This window comes from Mixophyes fleayi, chromosome 6, assembly GCF_038048845.1.
Source record: "Mixophyes fleayi isolate aMixFle1 chromosome 6, aMixFle1.hap1, whole genome shotgun sequence".
Taxonomy (NCBI): Eukaryota; Metazoa; Chordata; class Amphibia; order Anura; family Limnodynastidae; genus Mixophyes; species Mixophyes fleayi.
The window spans coordinates 207,049,620-207,069,143 of NC_134407.1; the positions used below are offsets into that span (position 1 = coordinate 207,049,620).

General features: G+C 42.8%; 1 protein-coding gene across 1 annotated transcript in view; it reads left to right on the forward strand.

Moving 5' to 3' along the window:
* The first annotated feature begins 1,559 nt into the window (after positions 1-1,559).
* The window catches only part of LOC142160568 (membrane-spanning 4-domains subfamily A member 4A-like), a 31,254-nt gene continuing 13,289 nt past the window's right edge, over positions 1,560-19,524 (forward strand). The window contains exons 1-3 of the mRNA XM_075215430.1: positions 1,560-1,593; positions 7,550-7,695; positions 16,538-16,648. Of these exons, the coding sequence (XP_075071531.1) occupies positions 7,558-7,695; positions 16,538-16,648 (249 nt within the window). The 5' untranslated portion in view covers positions 1,560-1,593; positions 7,550-7,557. The remainder of the gene's footprint in view (positions 1,594-7,549; positions 7,696-16,537; positions 16,649-19,524) is intronic.

Consider the following 19,524-nt stretch of genomic DNA (forward strand, 5'->3'; position numbering starts at 1 on the left):
GCCAATAGCAACCAGCAGGTGCAGTAACGATGGGACACGGGAGAGCAGAGTTGAACTGGAACTGTTGATCACGGAGAGTCGCGGGTAGCAATAGTGGCAGCAGACTCAAGGAAACACGGGAGAGTTGACAAGGACTGAAGACTGAAGCGCACAGAGGCAGCGGATAGGAATCAGCCAAACAGTCACGATGAAACACAGACGGGTTGCAGGTTGAAGACTGTAGTGCACGGAGGCAGCGGATAGGAATCAGCTAGCAGTCACGATGATGAAACACAGACGAGTTGCAGGTTGAAGACTGTAGTGCACGGAGGCAGCGGATAGGAATCAGCTGGCAGTCACAATCATGAACAGGTGAGTGGATGTGAATGAAAGACTGTAGTGCACGGAGGCAGCGGATAGGCATCAGCTAACAGTCCCAATGATACATGGTAGAGTTGAAGTGGTTAGAAGACTGTAGTGCACGGAGGCAGCGGATAGGAATCAGCTCACAGTCACGATGATACAGTAGATGGTAGAAGTGGTATGGGAACCACAGTAGTAGAAGTGGTTTGGAAACCACAAAGGTAGAAGTGGTTTGGAAACCACAGGAATCAGCTGGGCTGAATAAACGAGGAAACACAGGAACACCTTCAGAGACTCATGGGGAATGAGACTCCAAGATCAGGCCACGTGGTATTGACCACAGGTGCTTAATATAGGGAGGTTGCCTGATCTGCCAATTAAGTTAAAGGAACATACACTGAAGGTTTAGAAAGGGCTGCGCATGCGCAGTCCCTCAGGATGGAGGACGGCCACGGTTCCTAAATGTCCGGGAAGAAGCACTCACAGTCCGGTGAGTGACAGACATGTTATGTGCGACGTAATGGTCACATCATCATCGTCATCAACATTTATATAGCGCCAGTAAATTTCATAGTGCTTTATAATTGGGAACAAACATTAATAAAACAATACTGGGTAATACAGACAGACAGATATGTAAGAGGGCCCTGCTCGCAAGTATACAATCTCTGGGACAATGGGAGTTTGAAACACAAGGGTTCGTGCTACATCATATTGCACATTGGACAAGCTAGAATGCAAAGGTAAAAAGTATGAGTGGTATAAGGCCATGGTTGGGAATCGAACTCATGATCTTAGTGTTGTGAGGCAGAAGTGCTAACCACTAAGTCACAATACTGCCCCTAGTGCCATATATTATATGTGATGTATTGGCTAGATGTAGGACCACCAAGCATCTTCCACGTGTACTTTCCAGTGTCCTTTAAAAGCACTCTGGCCTTTAGCTAGTTAAATGATACTGTCACCCCTCTTCAAATGTTACCATATTTCACGGTCAAAGATGCACCTCTCAGGTCAAGAATGTTGTTTTAGAAAACAGTTAAATATGTGATCGGACCGGTATAACATTTCAGTAACATAGCTTTTCCACTTTACAGGTAACATTCTTTTTACATAATTAACAATACAGCTATTTGCACACCTATTATTTGTAACCTGAGAAGCTAATAAACCTGAGACAATATAGAGGCAATAAAGACAGATATTATTGTAGTACAGAAGAAGTTGAGATAAGCACAGGTACAGCAAAATGTGAGTATACGCTGATCATTGTGTTTATGTTTATGTTATGGTTTAGTAATAAATTATCTGAAAATTAGTAATGAAATGGATATGGGGATGTTTATTTTTAAGCATGGCAGTATGTGTGTTCAAATGCACTACTTACTGAAAAATGTATACAGTTTAACACGATACACAGAAATAACAGAATCACAGGAACTGGGACGCAGCCTTACATATTTTGATCAAAATATGAACCAACATCTCATGTTTTCATTTTGCTAGTTACACATATATATACAGTGTTAGTTACAAGCACCTGCAACAATTCTTTTTTTTATATGTGAACACTACAAAAGAAATGTAAAAAAATATGCAAAGAAGATGTGCAGTTTTTATGGCAAATTTTTATTTTTAGGTATCATCAAAAGGTGTGTAAATATATCACGGTTGGAAACTCTTAAATGACAATTATTAAATTTACATAATGTTAAATTCATCAATCACTATTTATATATTTACATCCCACATTAGAGGCTGACTGTAATATGCATAGTTTTATATTTATTTATCTTTTTATCATGAAACACTTTTGAGCAATAAATATAGAACAGATAGAACTGATGTGTATATATATATATATATATATATATATATATATATTTATATATATATATATATATATATATATATATATATGAAAAAAACAAAGCCAGCGCTCAGTATATTCCATATTGTATATGGTACTATGGCTATATGTATGCTCTTATATATATATGAAATAAAAGGACAGTTGTCAGCACTTATCCTTAGACACTCTTGCACCGGTTGGTATATACCAATGCAAGGTAGTCCAGTTGGATCTCGGCCATGTTTTAGTGGGGGGGGGGTTAGGGTCCCAGTCAGACCTCCCATTGATGTACGCTGGGCAGAACTTTGATCCGGGGAGCCTGTTCTCAGCCTTCCACTGGATGGATTTGAATGAAAACTTTACAGACTGGTAACATTGGATCCCAGGAGACATACTAGAGGGTTGAGGTTCCTGTCGGACCTCCCGTTGGTGTATGCTGGCCAGAACTTTGATGCGTGGAGCCCAGGGCCATCTTAACAACATTATGGGCCCCCAGGCAAAGCAGTGCACCGGGGCCCCTACATATATATATATATATATATATATATATATAGATGTATAGAGATACAGATATAGATATAGATATACAGAGATAAATAGATGTACTTGCTCAGTGACCCTTGAAGGTTTTTTTTGCAGGTTTTTTCTTTTGCAGGATTATTTATTCTAATTAAGAGCCCTGCCTATGGGGCCCCCTTGCCCGTGGGGCCCCCGGGCACCTGCCCATCGTGCCCAATGGAAAAGATGGCCCTGGTGGAGCCTGTTCTAGGCTTTCCACTGAATTGATTTGGTTTGTTTGTCTGTCCTTTTATGCATTCGGACACCTCTACCCTGATTGGGATAAAACCAATGCGGGATGGTCCAGTTGGATTATAGCCAGGTTTTAGGAAGGTTGGGGTCCCCAGTCTGTCCTCCAATTGGTATACACTGGGCAGAGTTTTGACCAGGTAAGCCTATTTTGGGCCTTCCACTGGATAGATTTGGATGACATTTAAAATAAAAACAAAAATGATAATAAGCAGCCACCTCATGGGTGTGATAAGCTGATAATTATATTTAAAATGTTGACAGTTACATCCAACTCACTGATAACTTAATAACTTGAAGATTTAAACCCGGGCAACGCCGGGTACTTCAGCTAGTCAAGATAACAATTATGAGTGATGCTTAGTAAGGTTTCTCAGAGTCCCAGAGCACATATATACTGGCTGTGAGAAAATACTTGCCATCTGAGCACACATTTAAGCTGTATGATTTGGAAAAGATGAGGCATACCCCCCAATAGTCTTAAATCACAAGCAAATTGAGGTGTTGGAAATGGGTGGACTTGTCGGTGTGACCTTGGGAGTGGTGAGTGTGACTGGCTGAGTTTTGGGCATAGTTAGGCAGATTAGAGCATGGTGGGTATGTAGATTTGCACTGAACAGCGGACTAATTAAAGATTAATCTTTTATTTTGCATTTCCAGAGCATACATTTTAGAAGCAACAGGGCTCTCTCTAATCTCAATCACTGCTGTAAACATCTATGGAAATGGATAATGTTTCCATACCATTCAACATTTACGATTTGGTAATTGGGACATATTAGACCATGACCAGTTACACTGACGCTTTGCCCTAATGCAATGAAATGATGCCACCAAATAGCAATACTTCCCCTCTCCCCAGTTTTGTCAAATCCTGTACCTTTTCCGCTGCTGAACTGAGGTTTACAGCCAAACATTGAGACTGTTGAGTGATATGAATGAGTATTAAAAAGGAGTCCATTTCAAACTTAGAAAATAGTTCAATATATTTTAAAATTATTGGTTGATTGAGTTTGATTTGTAGAGGCTACCTACATATTAGGTGAGCAGAAAATTCAATCTCAATCTCTTTCTCTGTTTAATGCTGGGTTTTCATCAACCTTGGCATAGTACCTCAAACTTGATGGTTCCTTTACATCTTTTCTTACGTGAAATGCTGAAACGCTGATTAAAGCATCACAGTCAGGGTATGAATGACCTCCAGGCTGATGTAAAACTTTATTAGTCGCAGCTCAAGGAGACAGGTCCTGGGATACACATATCTTAGGGGGAGGCAGGATCTAAAGGGACACTATTAAAATCCTTGTGTATTCTGATACTTTGACAACATAACTTTTATAATGAATTTCATAAGGAAGTGCATGGGAAGATCACACCCTTCAGCTAGACCAGCAATACTATATAAAATATAAGGAAATTTGTTGTATTCTCACTTCTAGCAAAGTACAAGCATTTACACATCCATTTTGCGCATACTGCATGTGTGACTTGTAGACCTATCTAGAGCAACATGATCATCATCATCATCGCCATTTATTTATATAGCGCCACTAATTCCGCAGCGCTGTACAGAGAACTCATTCACATCAGTGCCTGCCCCATTGGAGCTTACAGTCTAAATTCCCTAACATACACACACAAACGGAGAGACTAGGGTAAATTTTTGATAGCAGCCAATTAACCTACTAGTATGTTTTTGGAGTGTGGGAGGAAACAGGAGCACCCGGAGGAAACCCACGCAAACACGGGGAGAACATACAAACTCTACACAGAGAAGGCCATGGTCAGGAATTGAACTCATGACCCCAGCGCTGTGAGGCAGAAGTGCTAACCACTTAGCCACCGTGCTGCCCAACATGATGTTGCTATATACACTCCATGTAAAATATATTAGGCATTCTTTATATATAGAAATACTAGCTGAAGTACCCGGCATTACCGGGTTTAAATCTTCAAGTTATTGAGTTATCAATGAGTTGGATGTAACTGTCAACATTTTAAAAATAAGTAGCAGCTTAGCAGCTCTTCAAACACACCCATGACGTGGCTGCCCAGTGTCGTTCTTGTTTTTATGTTAAATGTCATCCAAATCTATTCAGTGGAAGGCCCAGAATAGGCCCCTCAGGTCAAATTTCTGCCCAGCGTACACAAACGAGATGTCTGACCGGGACCCTAACCCCCCTAAAACCTGGCCAAGAGACAACTGGACCACCTGGCATTGGTTTCCCCTCAGTTGGAACAGAGGAGTCTGAATGCATAATTGGACAGACAAACAAACAGACCCATGAATTTTATATATAAGATTCATTTTCTGGCAAAAGGTAAAAGTTGCCGGTTGCTGATCTTGCCCCTGTATACACTTGTTATCTTTTTGCATGAATAACATTTTGCACAAAAGTATCAGCTTGTACTGTTTTATTTTTGGATTAACTAGTCCTATATTCTGGTGCTTTAGTTGTTATCATTTTAGGCTTCAATCATGCTGCAAACAATAGATGGCTAAACTATAATTAGTTAGCTGAAAGTATTGTGTGTAGCTTCAAAATCCTAATCATGCTAACTGACTAAACGTAGAAAGAGATATCAACAGGTGACATGTGACTGCTGCACATGGATCTTGTGGAGATACAGTGACCTGCATATAATGGGTCTGATTCATCACGGAATGCAAAGTAAACGCAAGTTCTGTTTGTTTAAATTGGACAGAAATTGCACACAGATACGCCAGTATTCAAGTTCCAGCGGACCTGAAGAAACGTTTCTAGTTAAATACGGGTCTGGTCAAGGTCTGACTATTTAAAATTCCCAAGTCGCCAGATGTAATAAGCTGCGATTTTTACTCTGATCTTCAAAATCGCTGGCCATCTCTGGTGATTTTCTCCTGTGTTTAGCTAACTCTCCCGTGTTTAGAAAACCCTGCTGTGTTTAGGTTAAAAATCCCTTAGACAACACATTGCTTCCTAGCTACGTGATTAGTAAACACATCACTGTTACCCTGCCCTGACTATAGAGCTGCAGGACCCGGCGGCTGTCAAAAGTTTAAAAATAGATAAATGTTCAAAAAAAGAAACGCGTGGGTTGCTCCCGTGGGTTGCTCCCGTTCCAGCACCATTAACTAGTGCTAATTAGGTGAAAATCGGGGGGACCCCACGCATATTTCCCCCCGATTTTCACGTAGCCAGCAGTAGGCTGACAGCACTAGGGTTATTAGCATTTTTTTTTTAACATTTATCTATTTTTAAACTTTGACTTCCGCCGGGACCTGCGACTCTATAGACAGGGCAGTGTAACAGTGATCTGTTTACTAATCTCTCAGCTAGGATGCAGCCTGTTGTATCTAGCGATTTCTAAAGCAAACGCGGGAAAATTTGCTTATTCGCAGCTTCATACATTTGAGACTTGAATAGCTAGAGTGGCAAATAGTTGGGACTTTGATCTCTATCGATTTTGGAAATGGCGATTTTGACAGAAACACATCTCTAGCGATTTTACATAACATCTCACTTTAATACATCTGCGAGATGAAACACCCGCGAGAAAATCGCTGGATTTTCAAAATCGGAGCTTGACACATATACCCAAGTATATGGCACTTGCCTTATGCAAACAGACACAACAAACTGTAGGATATGTACAATACCTATGCATATACAATTCCCATTGGAGCACAGAGAAATTTTTTTTAAAGACATTAACACTTGCTAATAATATAGTCATTAATAAAAATAGCTTAAGAAAGTACATACATATATGCAAGTGATACGGCTAATATGCGTGCGTTCAACCTTGGCATTCCCCTAATGTACAATGTCTACGTGCATATGCCCGTTCCTTCCTCCTCGTTCTGCTCTTGAAATCATTGGCTGTTGGAAGTGTCCTTTGTGCTCGAAGATGAATTGCACTCACTTGCATTCACTAGCGTATAGTCAGGGCCGTCTTAACAGCATTATCTCCCCCCGAGCAAAGCAGTGCTCTGTGGCCCGGTGGCCCTACCTACACAACCACTCACAGGAATAGAATTGTAAATTATCTATAAAATGAAGTTTATATTTATTGGTACCTCCAACAAAGTCAGTTACCTCCCCTAAACATTAGTCCACCTATACGTTTTAATAGAGAAGGTTGGAAGGTTGTGAATAAATCTCCCAAATTAACATACTGAAAAGTTGGCAAGCCTATGGGGCCCCTATGCTCAATGGACCCCTGGGCAACTGCCCGGTGTGCCAAGTGTTAAGACGGCTCTGTGTATAGTCTGTTTCGGGGTGTGCACAGAGAAATTCTACGCATAATACAGAACGTATTGGGATTTATATTCCTTAATAAATCAAGCCCAAAAATTCCGAATCAACTGAACAAAGAGAAAAACTTTAATTGAGCAGTTTAATTTTGCAATATTGATTACAGATACTGTATCTATCTTAATTGTAAAATCACAAGACTTTTTATGACGGTTGCCCTATAAGGCAGAAAATGAGAAAATACTGTTATCGTGATTGTTCAGTTATTTCTTTTGCAAAAATTGTATTTACTGTTTGTTTTCTGTCTCAGTTTATATCATGAATGCTGTCAGTGGAGGCACAACACAGAACTATGAGTCCTTGCTGAATGATGCTGCCTCCGCTGTTCCCAATATGAATGTATCCCTAATGACCTCTATCAGAACATTTCTGAAAGCCAAGCCAAAACCTCTGGGGGTAAGTGTCTGCAAGGGGGAATGAAACATTTTTTTTTACGAATCAGTTCATCCACCTTTTGTATTAATGTGAAATGGAACACACACGTCTTCTGAAATAACCTAATGTTCATTATGGGGTTCATCTAGAGTTGGCCGCATTTGCGCTCAGAAGGGACATACGGAATAAGCAGACTCATGCAGGTTTGCCAAGTTCTACATATATCAAGATGCGTATAGCCCAAAAACAGTGATATATGTGTCAAGTTTAGCGTAGAGATGATGTTCCCGCAATTTCTGTAGGACTTGTCTGACATGACCCTGGTGCACTGACAACGATTCTGAGTATATGAGGATGTCGTCCAAGTAGACAACAACGAAGTGTCCCAGAAACTCACGTAACACCTCATTAATCAAATCCTGGAATACTGCAGGGGCATTACTAAGGCCAAACGGCATGACCAGATATTCGTAGTGGCCCGAGAGCGTGTTGAATGCCATCTTCCACTCATCACCTGCTCTAATACGTATAAGGTTATAGGCACCACGAAGATCAATTTTTGTGAAAATAATTGCCCCTCTTAGTTGGTCAAAAAGTACAGAGATGAGAGGAAGGGGATAGGTGTTCTTAACCATAATGAGAATCAGCCCTCGGTAATCGATACAGGGTCTGAGTCCACCGTCCTTCTTGGATACAAAGAAGCACCCTGCTCCTACTGGGGACTTGGATGGCCTAATGAAGCCTTTCTCCAGTTTTTCGTCAATATATTCCTGCATGGATTTGGTCTCTGGACTGGAGAGAGAGTACAAGTGTCCCTTGGGTAATTTAAATCCCGGAATGAGCTCAATGGCACAGTCGAAATCCCGGTGCGGTGTGTCAGCAGCCTTTTTGGAGAAAACATCCCAGAAGTCATGATACTGTGAAGGAAGCTGCTCTGGAATAGGCTGAATCACACACAGAGGTAGTGTCAAGCAAGACTGTGTACAATAAGAGCTCCACTGGACAATTTCTCCTTTTACCCAATCCATGACAGGGTTATGGCGGGATAGCCAAGGGTGGCCTAGAATCAAAGGAACTGACGGACATTCGATAAGGCGGAAGACTATGGATTCCGAGTGGAGAGCTCCCATGTTCAATTGTAGTAGCGGGGTCTCCCAGGTAATCTTACCGCCTGGCAATGGACTGCCATCTAAGCCACTTACAGTGATGGCAGATTTGAGTTTGACCCGCGGGATTCCAGCAGAGCGGGCAAACTCGAAGTCAAGGAAGTTGCCTGCAGCTCCACTGTCAATGAAGGCCGACAGGTCCACAGAACGAGCACTGAACGTGAGCTGTGCAGGGATCAATACAGCATTTTTTGGGGAGACAATCTGCAGATCTAGGTGAACTTTCCCCTCGTTCCCTAGGCATGCTCTTTTCCCGGCTTATTTTGGCAGGAACAGGAGAAGTGGCCTTTTGTGCCACAATAGAGACATAAGCCTTGTGATCGTCTCCTGTCTCTTTCCTCAGGGGAGAGACGATACGCTCCTAATTGCATAGGTTCCTCACCATCCGTGGAAACAGGAATGAAGGCGGATGGAGGTGAAGAAGCCTCCTTCTCGGTTTTCCGCTCTTTAAATCTCCTGTCGATTTTAATGGAGAGGTGCATCAGATCCACCAAAGAGGTAGGAGACGGGTATTGGACTAAAGATTCTTTAATCTGTTCAGACAGGCCGAGACGGAACTGACTACGTAAGGCGGGATCATTCCATCCACTATCAGATGACCATCTTCGGAATTCAGCGCAATATTCCTCTGCCGACTGCCGGCCTTGTTTCAAGGCCCGTAGATGAGCTTCTGCGGAGGCCATTCGATCCGGGTCATCATATAGTAGACCTAATGCCTCAAAGAAAGCGTCTATGGACTGCATGGCAGGACTGGTCTGTGGCAAAGAAAAGGCCCAGGACTGGGGGTCACCTTGTAGGAGGGAAATGATAATCCCAACTCTTTGTTTCTCAGAACCAGAGGAGTGGGGTCTCAAACGGAATTAGAGCTTGTAGCTCTCACCGAAATTCCGAAACAGGGATCTATTTCCAGAGAACCGATCCGGCAAATTCATCTTAGGTTCACAGGTGGAACTTGGAGTGGGTTGTGAATTTTTTGCGGCTTCTTCTTGAACGGACAAACGCTCAGCCAATCCCTGGATCATCTGGTACAAGGACTTAACATGGCCTGCTAAGGCTTGTGCCGGAGACGGTGTGGATCCGCTTTCATCCATCACAACCTCGTCTCAGTGTGGGGCCAGTTATAATGTTAGGAATCCCTCCAGCCGGCTCAACACAACCCGGAGTCTACTCTGCCAATCAGGTGTTCACTGGAGCCCCTGATGGTGGGGACAGACTGGGCTGCAGACTGACAGAGGGTCATGAAGTGTGTACCGGCTGGGGAGAACCCAGGCAAGCGGAGTGAGGTTCACGCAGTGGTCAAGGGCCGGCAGCAGGTTACGATTCCAGTTAACAAGCCGGGGTCAAGGGTCACAGGCAAACAGGAGAAATGGAAAACAGGCCAAAGGTCAGGGTCACGGGATACACAAGCGAAGTCCAAATCCAAGCCAAGGGTCATACACGAGAGTTCAGTAGAATAGAATACACAGGGACAGGAACAAGCAGGTCAGCAGACTGGGAGGCAGAAGCTATAACCGGAAATGAGGTAGCAGACCTCATTGCCTTAAATGTACAGGTGAGCCAATCAGAGCCTAGCTCTGCAACTACTCCCAGGAGCTGACTAATAAAATAATTACAGCCTAATAGCCAGCAGGCTATTAGGTCCTTCTGCGCACGCGCCCGGCTGTCCCCTGTTGCCGGGACGCGGCGCTACACTGCTGGGTGTCCGGCCGTTGCCTCGGCAACGGTCTGGAGTTGAAGGGAAGTGACGTCTCAGTCCTCATGGTGACGGCCGGGACGCTGGGGCAGCCAGGAAGCGAGCCGCGGCGGCTGTGAGTACCGCCGCGGCTCGTGACAATTATTAATGAATGTGAACATTGCCTAATCCATATAAAGTGTAGTTAAATACAAACACCAGCACTTCTGTTGTTTAAAATACAAATGAGAATCTTGCAGTAGTCCAAATGGAAATTTATATTAAGTAATGTTACTAGAAGGCCACCACCTTACATAATATAGCTGCAAAGCTAATGAATTAAGTGGTATAAGCTGGGTCACTGTTTAGCCCCCGTTCTTCGCGGAGGGGAGGGGTTTCTGGAGAACCAGGAAAACCACCTGCGTGCGCCCCTGCATATTACACAAAAAAAAGAGAACTTCCAATGCTATATGAGCCCCTATCAGTGTCTAATGTCACAGCTAACTAAAAAGAAAATATGGGTTTTGAAAGCATTTTTTATTGCATATATTATAGTTACATAAATGAAATAAATATTTGCTATTTTTGCTAGAAATATCTAGGGATGTGCACCGGCGACTTTTGAGGTCTCGTGTTTTGTGTTTTGGATCCGGATTTTCGTTATTTTTGAGGTTCGGATTTGTCTCGCAAAACACTTGACGAAAGGTCTCGGTTCGGATTTAAGGTATTGGATTCGGATTTTTTTTGAAAAAAACATAAAAAGTTTAAAAATCAAGTTTTTGGGCTTATTTTCACTCCTAGGCTATTATTAACCTCAATAACATTCAATAACAAGCATTTCCACTAATTTACAGTGTATTCTGAACACCTCACAATATAGTTATTAGTCCAAAACGTTGCAACAAGGTATCTTTCTGGACTGCGTAGAGGAGTGGGTCACCACAATATATATTAAAAACCCTGAACTTTTATGATTCGCACCAATAATTGTACCTGGACTGCGTAGAGGAGTGGGTCACCACAATATCTTAAAAACCCTGAACTTTTATGAATCGCACCAATAAATGTACCTGGACTGCGTAGAGGAGTGGGTCACCACAATATCTTAAAAACCCTGAACTTTTATGAATCGCACCAATAAATGTACCTGGACTGCGTAGAGGAGTGGGTCACCACAATATATTAAAAACCCTGAACTTTTATGAATCGCACCAATAAATGTACCTGGACTGCGTAGAGGAGTGGGTCACCACAATATCTTAAAAACCCTGAACTTTTATGAATCGCACCAATAAATGTACCTGGACTGCGTAGAGGAGTGGGTCACCACAATATATTAAAAACCCTGAACTTTTATGAATCGCACCAATAAATGTACCTGGACTGCGTAGAGGAGTGGGTCACCACAATATATATAATAAGAAAACCATCAACTTGTTTGATTCGCACCAATAAATGTACCTGGACTGCGTAGAGGAGTGGGTCACCACAATATATTAAAAACCCTGAACTTTTATGAATCGCACCAATAAATGTACCTGGACTGCGTAGAGGAGTGGGCACTGGGCACCACAATAAAATATATAAAAAACCTTCAACAGGTCTGCATTACACTACACATACGGCTGCTCCTCCATCCTCTCCATCATATACATGTTGGAGTTTTAGCGTGTGACAACCTCTTGTTTTTGATAATGTCAGTGCATTTTGAATATTTTTCAATTTGCCCCACACCACTGAATGTACTTTATCTATGATACGCATCTATCTATCTTGACTGCGTAGTGTGGTGGCCCCGGTACACAATTTGGTACCGGGGCCACAATAAAATAAATACACCCTCCACGTGTCAGAATTCCACCAAACAAGTATCTGGACTGCGTAGTGGGGTGGCCCCGGTACCCAACTTGATACCGGGGCCACAATAAAATAAATACACCCTCCACGTGTCAGAATTCCACCAAACAAGTATCTGGACTGCGTAGTGGGGTGGCCCCGGTACCCAACTTGATACCGGGGCCACAATAAAATAAATACACCCTCCACGTGTCAGAATTCCACCAAACAAGTATCTGGACTGCGTAGTGGGGTGGCCCCGGTACCCAACTTGATACCGGGGCCACAATAAAATAAATACACCCTCCACGTGTCAGAATTCCACCAAACAAGTATCTGGACTGCGTAGTGGGGTGGCCCCGGTACCCAACTTGATACCGGGGCCACAATACCTCCTCCAAACATGCTACAGACAATTCGTCATTGAGATCCCATTAAGTATGTTAAAGACAGACAGGGTCCAAGTGTTATTAGTTGACTTTGTAAAGAAAAAAACTGTCCCTGTTGCACATAGTCGTGCAATGAAGACTTACTTTTTCATTTAAAGGCACGATCTTTCAAGTGTAGTGTTTGTAAGTCTAAGTCATATTATACTTTTGGTAAAATTGGTTTTTTTTGTTCCTCTTTATGGTAATTAATTAGTAATAGAATTAAAGTAGGAAATAGAATTAAATAGAATTAAAGTAGGAAATAGAGTGGTATAGAGTTGTAGTGTGGTATAGATAGAGTGGTCCACACAATATAATAATAAAACCCTCAACTGGTCTGAATTCCACCAAACAAGTATCTTGACTGCGTAGTGTGGTGGCCCCGGTACACAATTTGGTACCGAGGCCACAATATAATTTAAAAACCCTCCACGTGTCGGAATTCCACCAAACAAGTATCTGGACTGCATAGTGGGGTGGCCCCGGTACCCAATTTGATACCGGGGCCACATTACCTCCTCCAATTTCCAAGTGTAGTGTTTATAACATCTTAACACTACACTAATTCTAGCACGTCAAAACCTCTTGTTTTAAATAATGACAGGGCATTTAACTTTTGATTTAATTTATTGAATTTGTTGGCATTTTCTTTTACTTTTTGAACATGGCAAACGACTGTTGAATGGTCACATAATGCCAAAAAAAAAGGTGCAAGATGGAATTGTCCTTGGGCCCTCCCACCCACCCTTATGTTGTTGAAATAGGACATGCACACTTTAACAAACCAATCATTTCAGCGACAGGGCCTACCAAACAACTGTGGCTGAAATGATTGGTTTGTTTGGGCCCCCACACCAATAAAACAAATCATCTCTCCCTGTACAAACTAAACAGGCTCTACTGAGGAAAGATGTCGTCCTTATCCTCAACCTCTGATTCCTCTCCCCCTACAGTGTGTACTTCCTCCTCCTCACACATTATCAATTCGTCCCCGCTGGACTCCACAACCACAGTCCCTCTGTACTGTCTGGAGGGCAGTGCTGTACTTCATTGAGGAATTGATTATTCATTTTTATAAACATCATTTTTTCAACGTTGTGAGGAAGCAACCTCCTTCGCCGCTCACTGACCAGGTTCCCCGCTGCACTAAAAACTCTTTCCGAGTACACACTGGAGGGGGGACAACTCAGTTAAAAAATAGAGCCAGTTTGTACAGGGGCTTCCAAACTGCCTTTTGGAGTTCTACCACGTCACTACCTCTAGTTAATTTAGATTGCAAGGCTTGTAAATATAAATACTTTGAAGATAAAAAAAAGCAGGCTGCACAGACTGTGGAGCTAGAAAGTGAAATTAAATGGACCAAGTTACTTAGGTGGCTATCTATGCCCCCCCCCCCCGCCCTACACTTGTAGTTGAATATAAATAAAGCAGCCTGCATAGACTGTAGAACTAGCAATTCAAATATACAAAGAAATGGACAAAGGCAGTTTGGTATCTGTCTGCATCAGATCCCCTCTCCACTAGGAGTAAAACAGAAAACTTTTCAGCCGTTATATAATCTAGAATATAAATAGAAATTGAGAAATGCAATTTGGTATCTGTCTGCATCATAATCATCAACATCCTCCTCAGCGCCAGCTACATCAATATCCTCCTCCCAGTGCACAACATTCACACCTTCATTAGCCAAATCTGTAACTGGACTGTGGGTGATCCTTCCAGCATATGCAGAGGGCGTGCTGCAAATGCTGGATGGAGTCACCTCTTCCCGTACAGTGATGGGAAGGTCAGGGTTCACAACCAACAACACCCTTGGACTCGCCTTGGGGATTTGTGATGTCATCTGTTTAGAAGGCAGAGTTCTTTGCTGTTTTGTTGTTGTTGCTGACAGCATAACTCTCTTAAATTTTTTGTAGGGGGGGGGGAGGAGGGCTTTGATCCTTGGGTGAAGTTGGACCACTAGTCATGAACACGGGACAGGGCCTAAGCCGTTCCTTGCCACTACTTGTCGTAATTGGCATATTGCCAACTTTACGTTTCTCCTCAGATGATTTTAAGTTTCTTTTTTTGCTGTTTTTTGAGAACTTGGGCTTTTTGGATTTTACATGCCCTGTACTAGGAGATTGGGCATCGTGCTTGCCAGACGACGTTGATGGCATTTCATCGTCTATGTCATGACTAGTGGCAGCAGCTTCAGCATTAGGAGGAAGTGGGTCTTGATCTTTCCCTACTTTATCCTCCAAATTTTTGCTCTCCATTATATGTAGCACAAGATACTGCAGAATGTGTGAACTTGGTAATATTGCAGTACCAATGGACTTATAATGCTGGATTGGTTTTGCAAATTTGGTTATAATTATTATATATTTTTTTTTTTTTTAATTTTTTATTTTTTTTTACTTTTTTTTTATTTTTTACAAACTTGGGAATAATGGGGAAATAACTATGCCCTTAGAAGCACAGAGCACAGGACACAGCACCACTGGACTGAACAGGACACGGCACAGGACCCAGCAGCACTACGGAACTCAGCAGGACAGAGCACAGGACACAGCACCACTGGACTGATACTGCAGAATGTGTAAACTTTGTAATATTGCAGTACCACTGGACTTTTACTGCTGAATGTGTGAACTTGGTAATATTGCAGTACCAATGGGCTTATACTGCAGGATTGGTTGTGAAAATTTTGTGGTAATTAAAAAATATTAAAGTAGTTTTTGGTATTTTATAAAAAAAAAATTTTTTTATTTTTTTAAACACAGGGGAATATTGGGGAAATAACTATGCCCTTAGAAGCACAGAGCACAGGACACAGCACACCTGGACTGAACAGGACACAGCACAGGACCCAGCAGCACCACTGACCTCAGAAGGACAGAGCACAGCACACAGCACCACTGGACTGATACTGCAGAACACAGCACAGCACAGCACAGCACAGCACAGCACAGCACAGCACAGCACAGCACTAAACAGCACAGAACTAAACAGCACAGAACTAAACAGCACAGAACTAAACAGCACAGAACTAAACAGCACAGAACTAAACAGCACAGAGGACCACCTAACACACCCTCCCTCTACCCTGATCAATGCCCGAGTGAAGATGGCGGCGACTAGCGGGGAATTTATAGGATCCGAGTATCGCGAGATCCGACAACGGGATTATGAGTCAGAGCCTCAGTTTCACTTTTGAATTTGGCGCCAATACCCGGATCTGTCTCGGATCCGACTCGGATCCGCAACGTTCGGGTGGGCTCGGATTTCAGAAATCCGAGCGCGCTCATCCCTAGAAATATCTAGAAAAGTGTGCAGCTCTCTTGTTAGTGAATTTTTAAGCATATATGTTCTCTGGTATACCCCCTTTACATTTGTGCCATTGGTTCACATTCAACTGCACAGACATCCAAAACAAATGTTTGGCCAGTGCAGCCAATGACAGCGCTTTCTACTTTGCTCAATAAACTTATCAGCCAGTCAGAGTTTACTAAAGTTTTTTTTATTTTTAAAGCTGGTAAATGCTGGGCGGCTGTTGTTCAGCCCACTCATGTAATGACATTTTGAACGTCCCACTGAGGCGGTGGCATGACACAGTGAACAAGTTAGCATATAATGTAGGCCCCACGTTGCAGTCCTGAGACCCAATCTCATCAAAGGACAGGAGTATCAGGGAAGGGACCCAACCATGGTGTATATGTATAAGTTTTTTTTAAAGAGATTTTGAAAATCTGATTGATATTTTATTTTTTCCCCCTTAGATTGTGCTGATTGATGTAGCCGTCTTGCAGATCGGACTGGGTATTGGACTGGTTTTCATGGTACAGACTATTGCTTTCCCAAGTGGTTTATTCTTTTGGGCCTTAGTGATTGTAAGTAAAAAACCTTTGTTATGTTGACATGTGAATTGCTATTTCCTTTGTATCCTGCTTGTCAAAGTTGGGCAATTTTCAGCAAGCCGACCCAGAGATGCTTTGAATATAAAGCCTTCAATGGCCAAACCACATTAAGCTGTACTGTTTATCCTTTTCTTGTATTTTAGCACAGTTCACTCTCAGTGCCTGTTGCCATATATCTGTAAAAGTCCATCCTACATGCCCAGTCACTGACGTTAGTCACTTGGGGGCTGATGTAGATTTGGACCTGAATCCGACTTCTAAATGAAAAATGCAGCACGGTGGCTAAGTAGTTAGCACTTCTGCCTTACAGCGCTGAGGTCTTGAGTTCAATTCCCGACCATGGCCTTATCTGTGTGGAGTTTATAAGTTCTCCCCGTGTTTACGTGGGTTTCCTCCGGGTGCTCCGGTTTCCTCCCACATTCCAAAAACATACTAGCAGGTTAATTGGCTGCTATCAAAATTGACCCTAGTCTCTCTCTCTCTCTCTCTCTCTGTCGTCTGTGTGTGTATGTGTGTATGTTAGGGAACTTAGACTGTAAGCTCCAATGGGGCAGGGACTGATGTGAGTGAGTTCTCTGTACAGCGCTGCGGAATTAGTGGCGCTCTATAAATAGATGATGATGATATGGAACCAGAAGAATGTTCTTCTTGCCTAGATATCTAAGTCTGTATGGAGCCTTAGTTAGCTATATCTCTCCATTGCGCATTTCTACATTTAGAAAATGAAGGGCTAGCATAGACCAAGTAATGTAAGGGCATGTAAAACACTGGGAAATTCCCACATGCTGACCTCAGAATATGGGAAATTCCCTAGTCTATAAATATAGATGCACCACTGCCTATTGTTCGAGTAGCAAAGTGAGTAACTTACCACATGTGTCTAACAGAGTGGCTTACCTCACAGCTGGCCGTCTTCAGGATGTGGCTGTGTTGAAGCCTTACAGACAAAACAACGCACCTGTCATAATCAGCTTTATCCAGTGACTGTAGGGTAGTGTCTAACTCAGTGAGGGAAAGACGTGGGTTTGACATCTGTCTATCAGGATAGAACTGGGAGGACCAGTGCTCATGTGCTCTGGGAGCCTGGGTCCTGGAAATGACAGGAGAGGAGAAGCATTTGGCTGAAGGCAGTAAATAGGAACAAGCCCACAACAAATGATCCATTCTATTTGAATGTACTTTCATGTGTTATCTAGTGGTTGAAAAGTAGGTAACTGCAAACGAGCTCTGAATTCTTAGATTGGCTTTTCTCCAGCACAGCTATGTGAGTGTATCCATGTTTGCTATCCTATGCATGATAAGGCCCTATTACAGGATATATCTCATCTCCCACCTACACATACCACTGACCAGACAGAGAGCTTTGTTGGTTTATTACTGCAATGGATCGAGTTCCACGTTTACGGTTGAGGATGTGCTCAGTAGACCAAGGTGCTAAGAGGTACTTGTAGTCATTGGTCTTGTAAGTACAATAATTTGGACGTCTTCCAATCATTATCACACCAGCTGCGCTTCTCTCCTTCTGAATTCAGTCTCATATCTACATAGTCACTCTGGGCCTGAGTCATTAAGGGGTGGATTTCTGTAATTTGTAAGTATCAAACGCAAATCTCTTCTGCGCATGCTCACAGCAGGGACTCTCGGCCGCCAGCAAACACAGATCCTCAACGTTTGCAAACGCAACGGGCACTTACTAGGGGCTACGATTTTGAGGTGTGAACATGAAGGGAAAGGGACGTGGTGCCATCATCAATTCACAATAAGGGCGTTCCCATGTAATGATGTCCAAATCAGGGTCGGGCGAACCTAAGTAATGGCGTGGTTGTCGGTGTTTATTATGCACCTGCCCAGGGTCTTGTCTATCTCCCCACGGACAGCCGCCAACATACACAACAGTACACCGACTCAGCATGTCATAGTGACGTATGCTCCCCAATCACTTGCATATTCTCTGCTAATTTAACACAGCTATAATAAGTCAGATTAGAGCATGCGCTGTATGCTGCCATTCTGTATGCATCTGATATTATCTGCATTCTTTCGTGTACAATTCTCCGAGAGCTACAAGCAATTAACAAGGTTTGTTTGGTTCTTACATTTTTAAATGTGGCTGTTTAATGGTATCATAATTTGTATTTTTTTTATTTCTGTACTTCAGTCATTTTTGCTGATACATACATATATAGTAATGTGCCAGTTTGTTTTTTTAGTTTGTATTACTCTGTTTCATGTTTCTTTTTTACAGCCCCATTATGAGTCTTGCAAACCCACTTGTAGGTGTAAGTATATTATAGATCTTTCATGTGCAAACAGTCATGAAAGATTCAAAATCATGAGGTAATGTATATTTTTTAACCCCTACATCCTTTTCTCTCAAATATAGTGCTTCTTAGAAATGGCCGAGGCACAGGTGGCAGCGCAGGAGGGCAACAGCAGTCAACCCCTCCAAACCAAGGGAGGAGAAGCATTTGGCTGAACTAGTCCATCGTCACCGGCCCAGGGAACGGATCTTTAGGTCATGTGTCAGCCTCTTTGGGATGTCTGGTGCTGAGGTGGCCCGTCATTGTCGGCTCCCATCTTGCGTCCTGCTGGACACCCTGCACATTGTGCAGAGTGACCTGGAGCCTGTGCGCCATATCCCGACAGCAATACCGCCATTGGCCAAACTGCTGGCTGTATTGCACTTTTGCGCAAAAGGGTAATTCAAGACCACTGTGAGAGTTGCGGTAGGGATGTTCCAGTAGTTCTTCAGTCGTGTACTGAAGGTTGTTCTGCAGGCGCTCTTGTTGCAGCTCAGGCAATTCATACATCTACCACTCGATGAGGAGTAACCTTGTGCCTATAAAGCA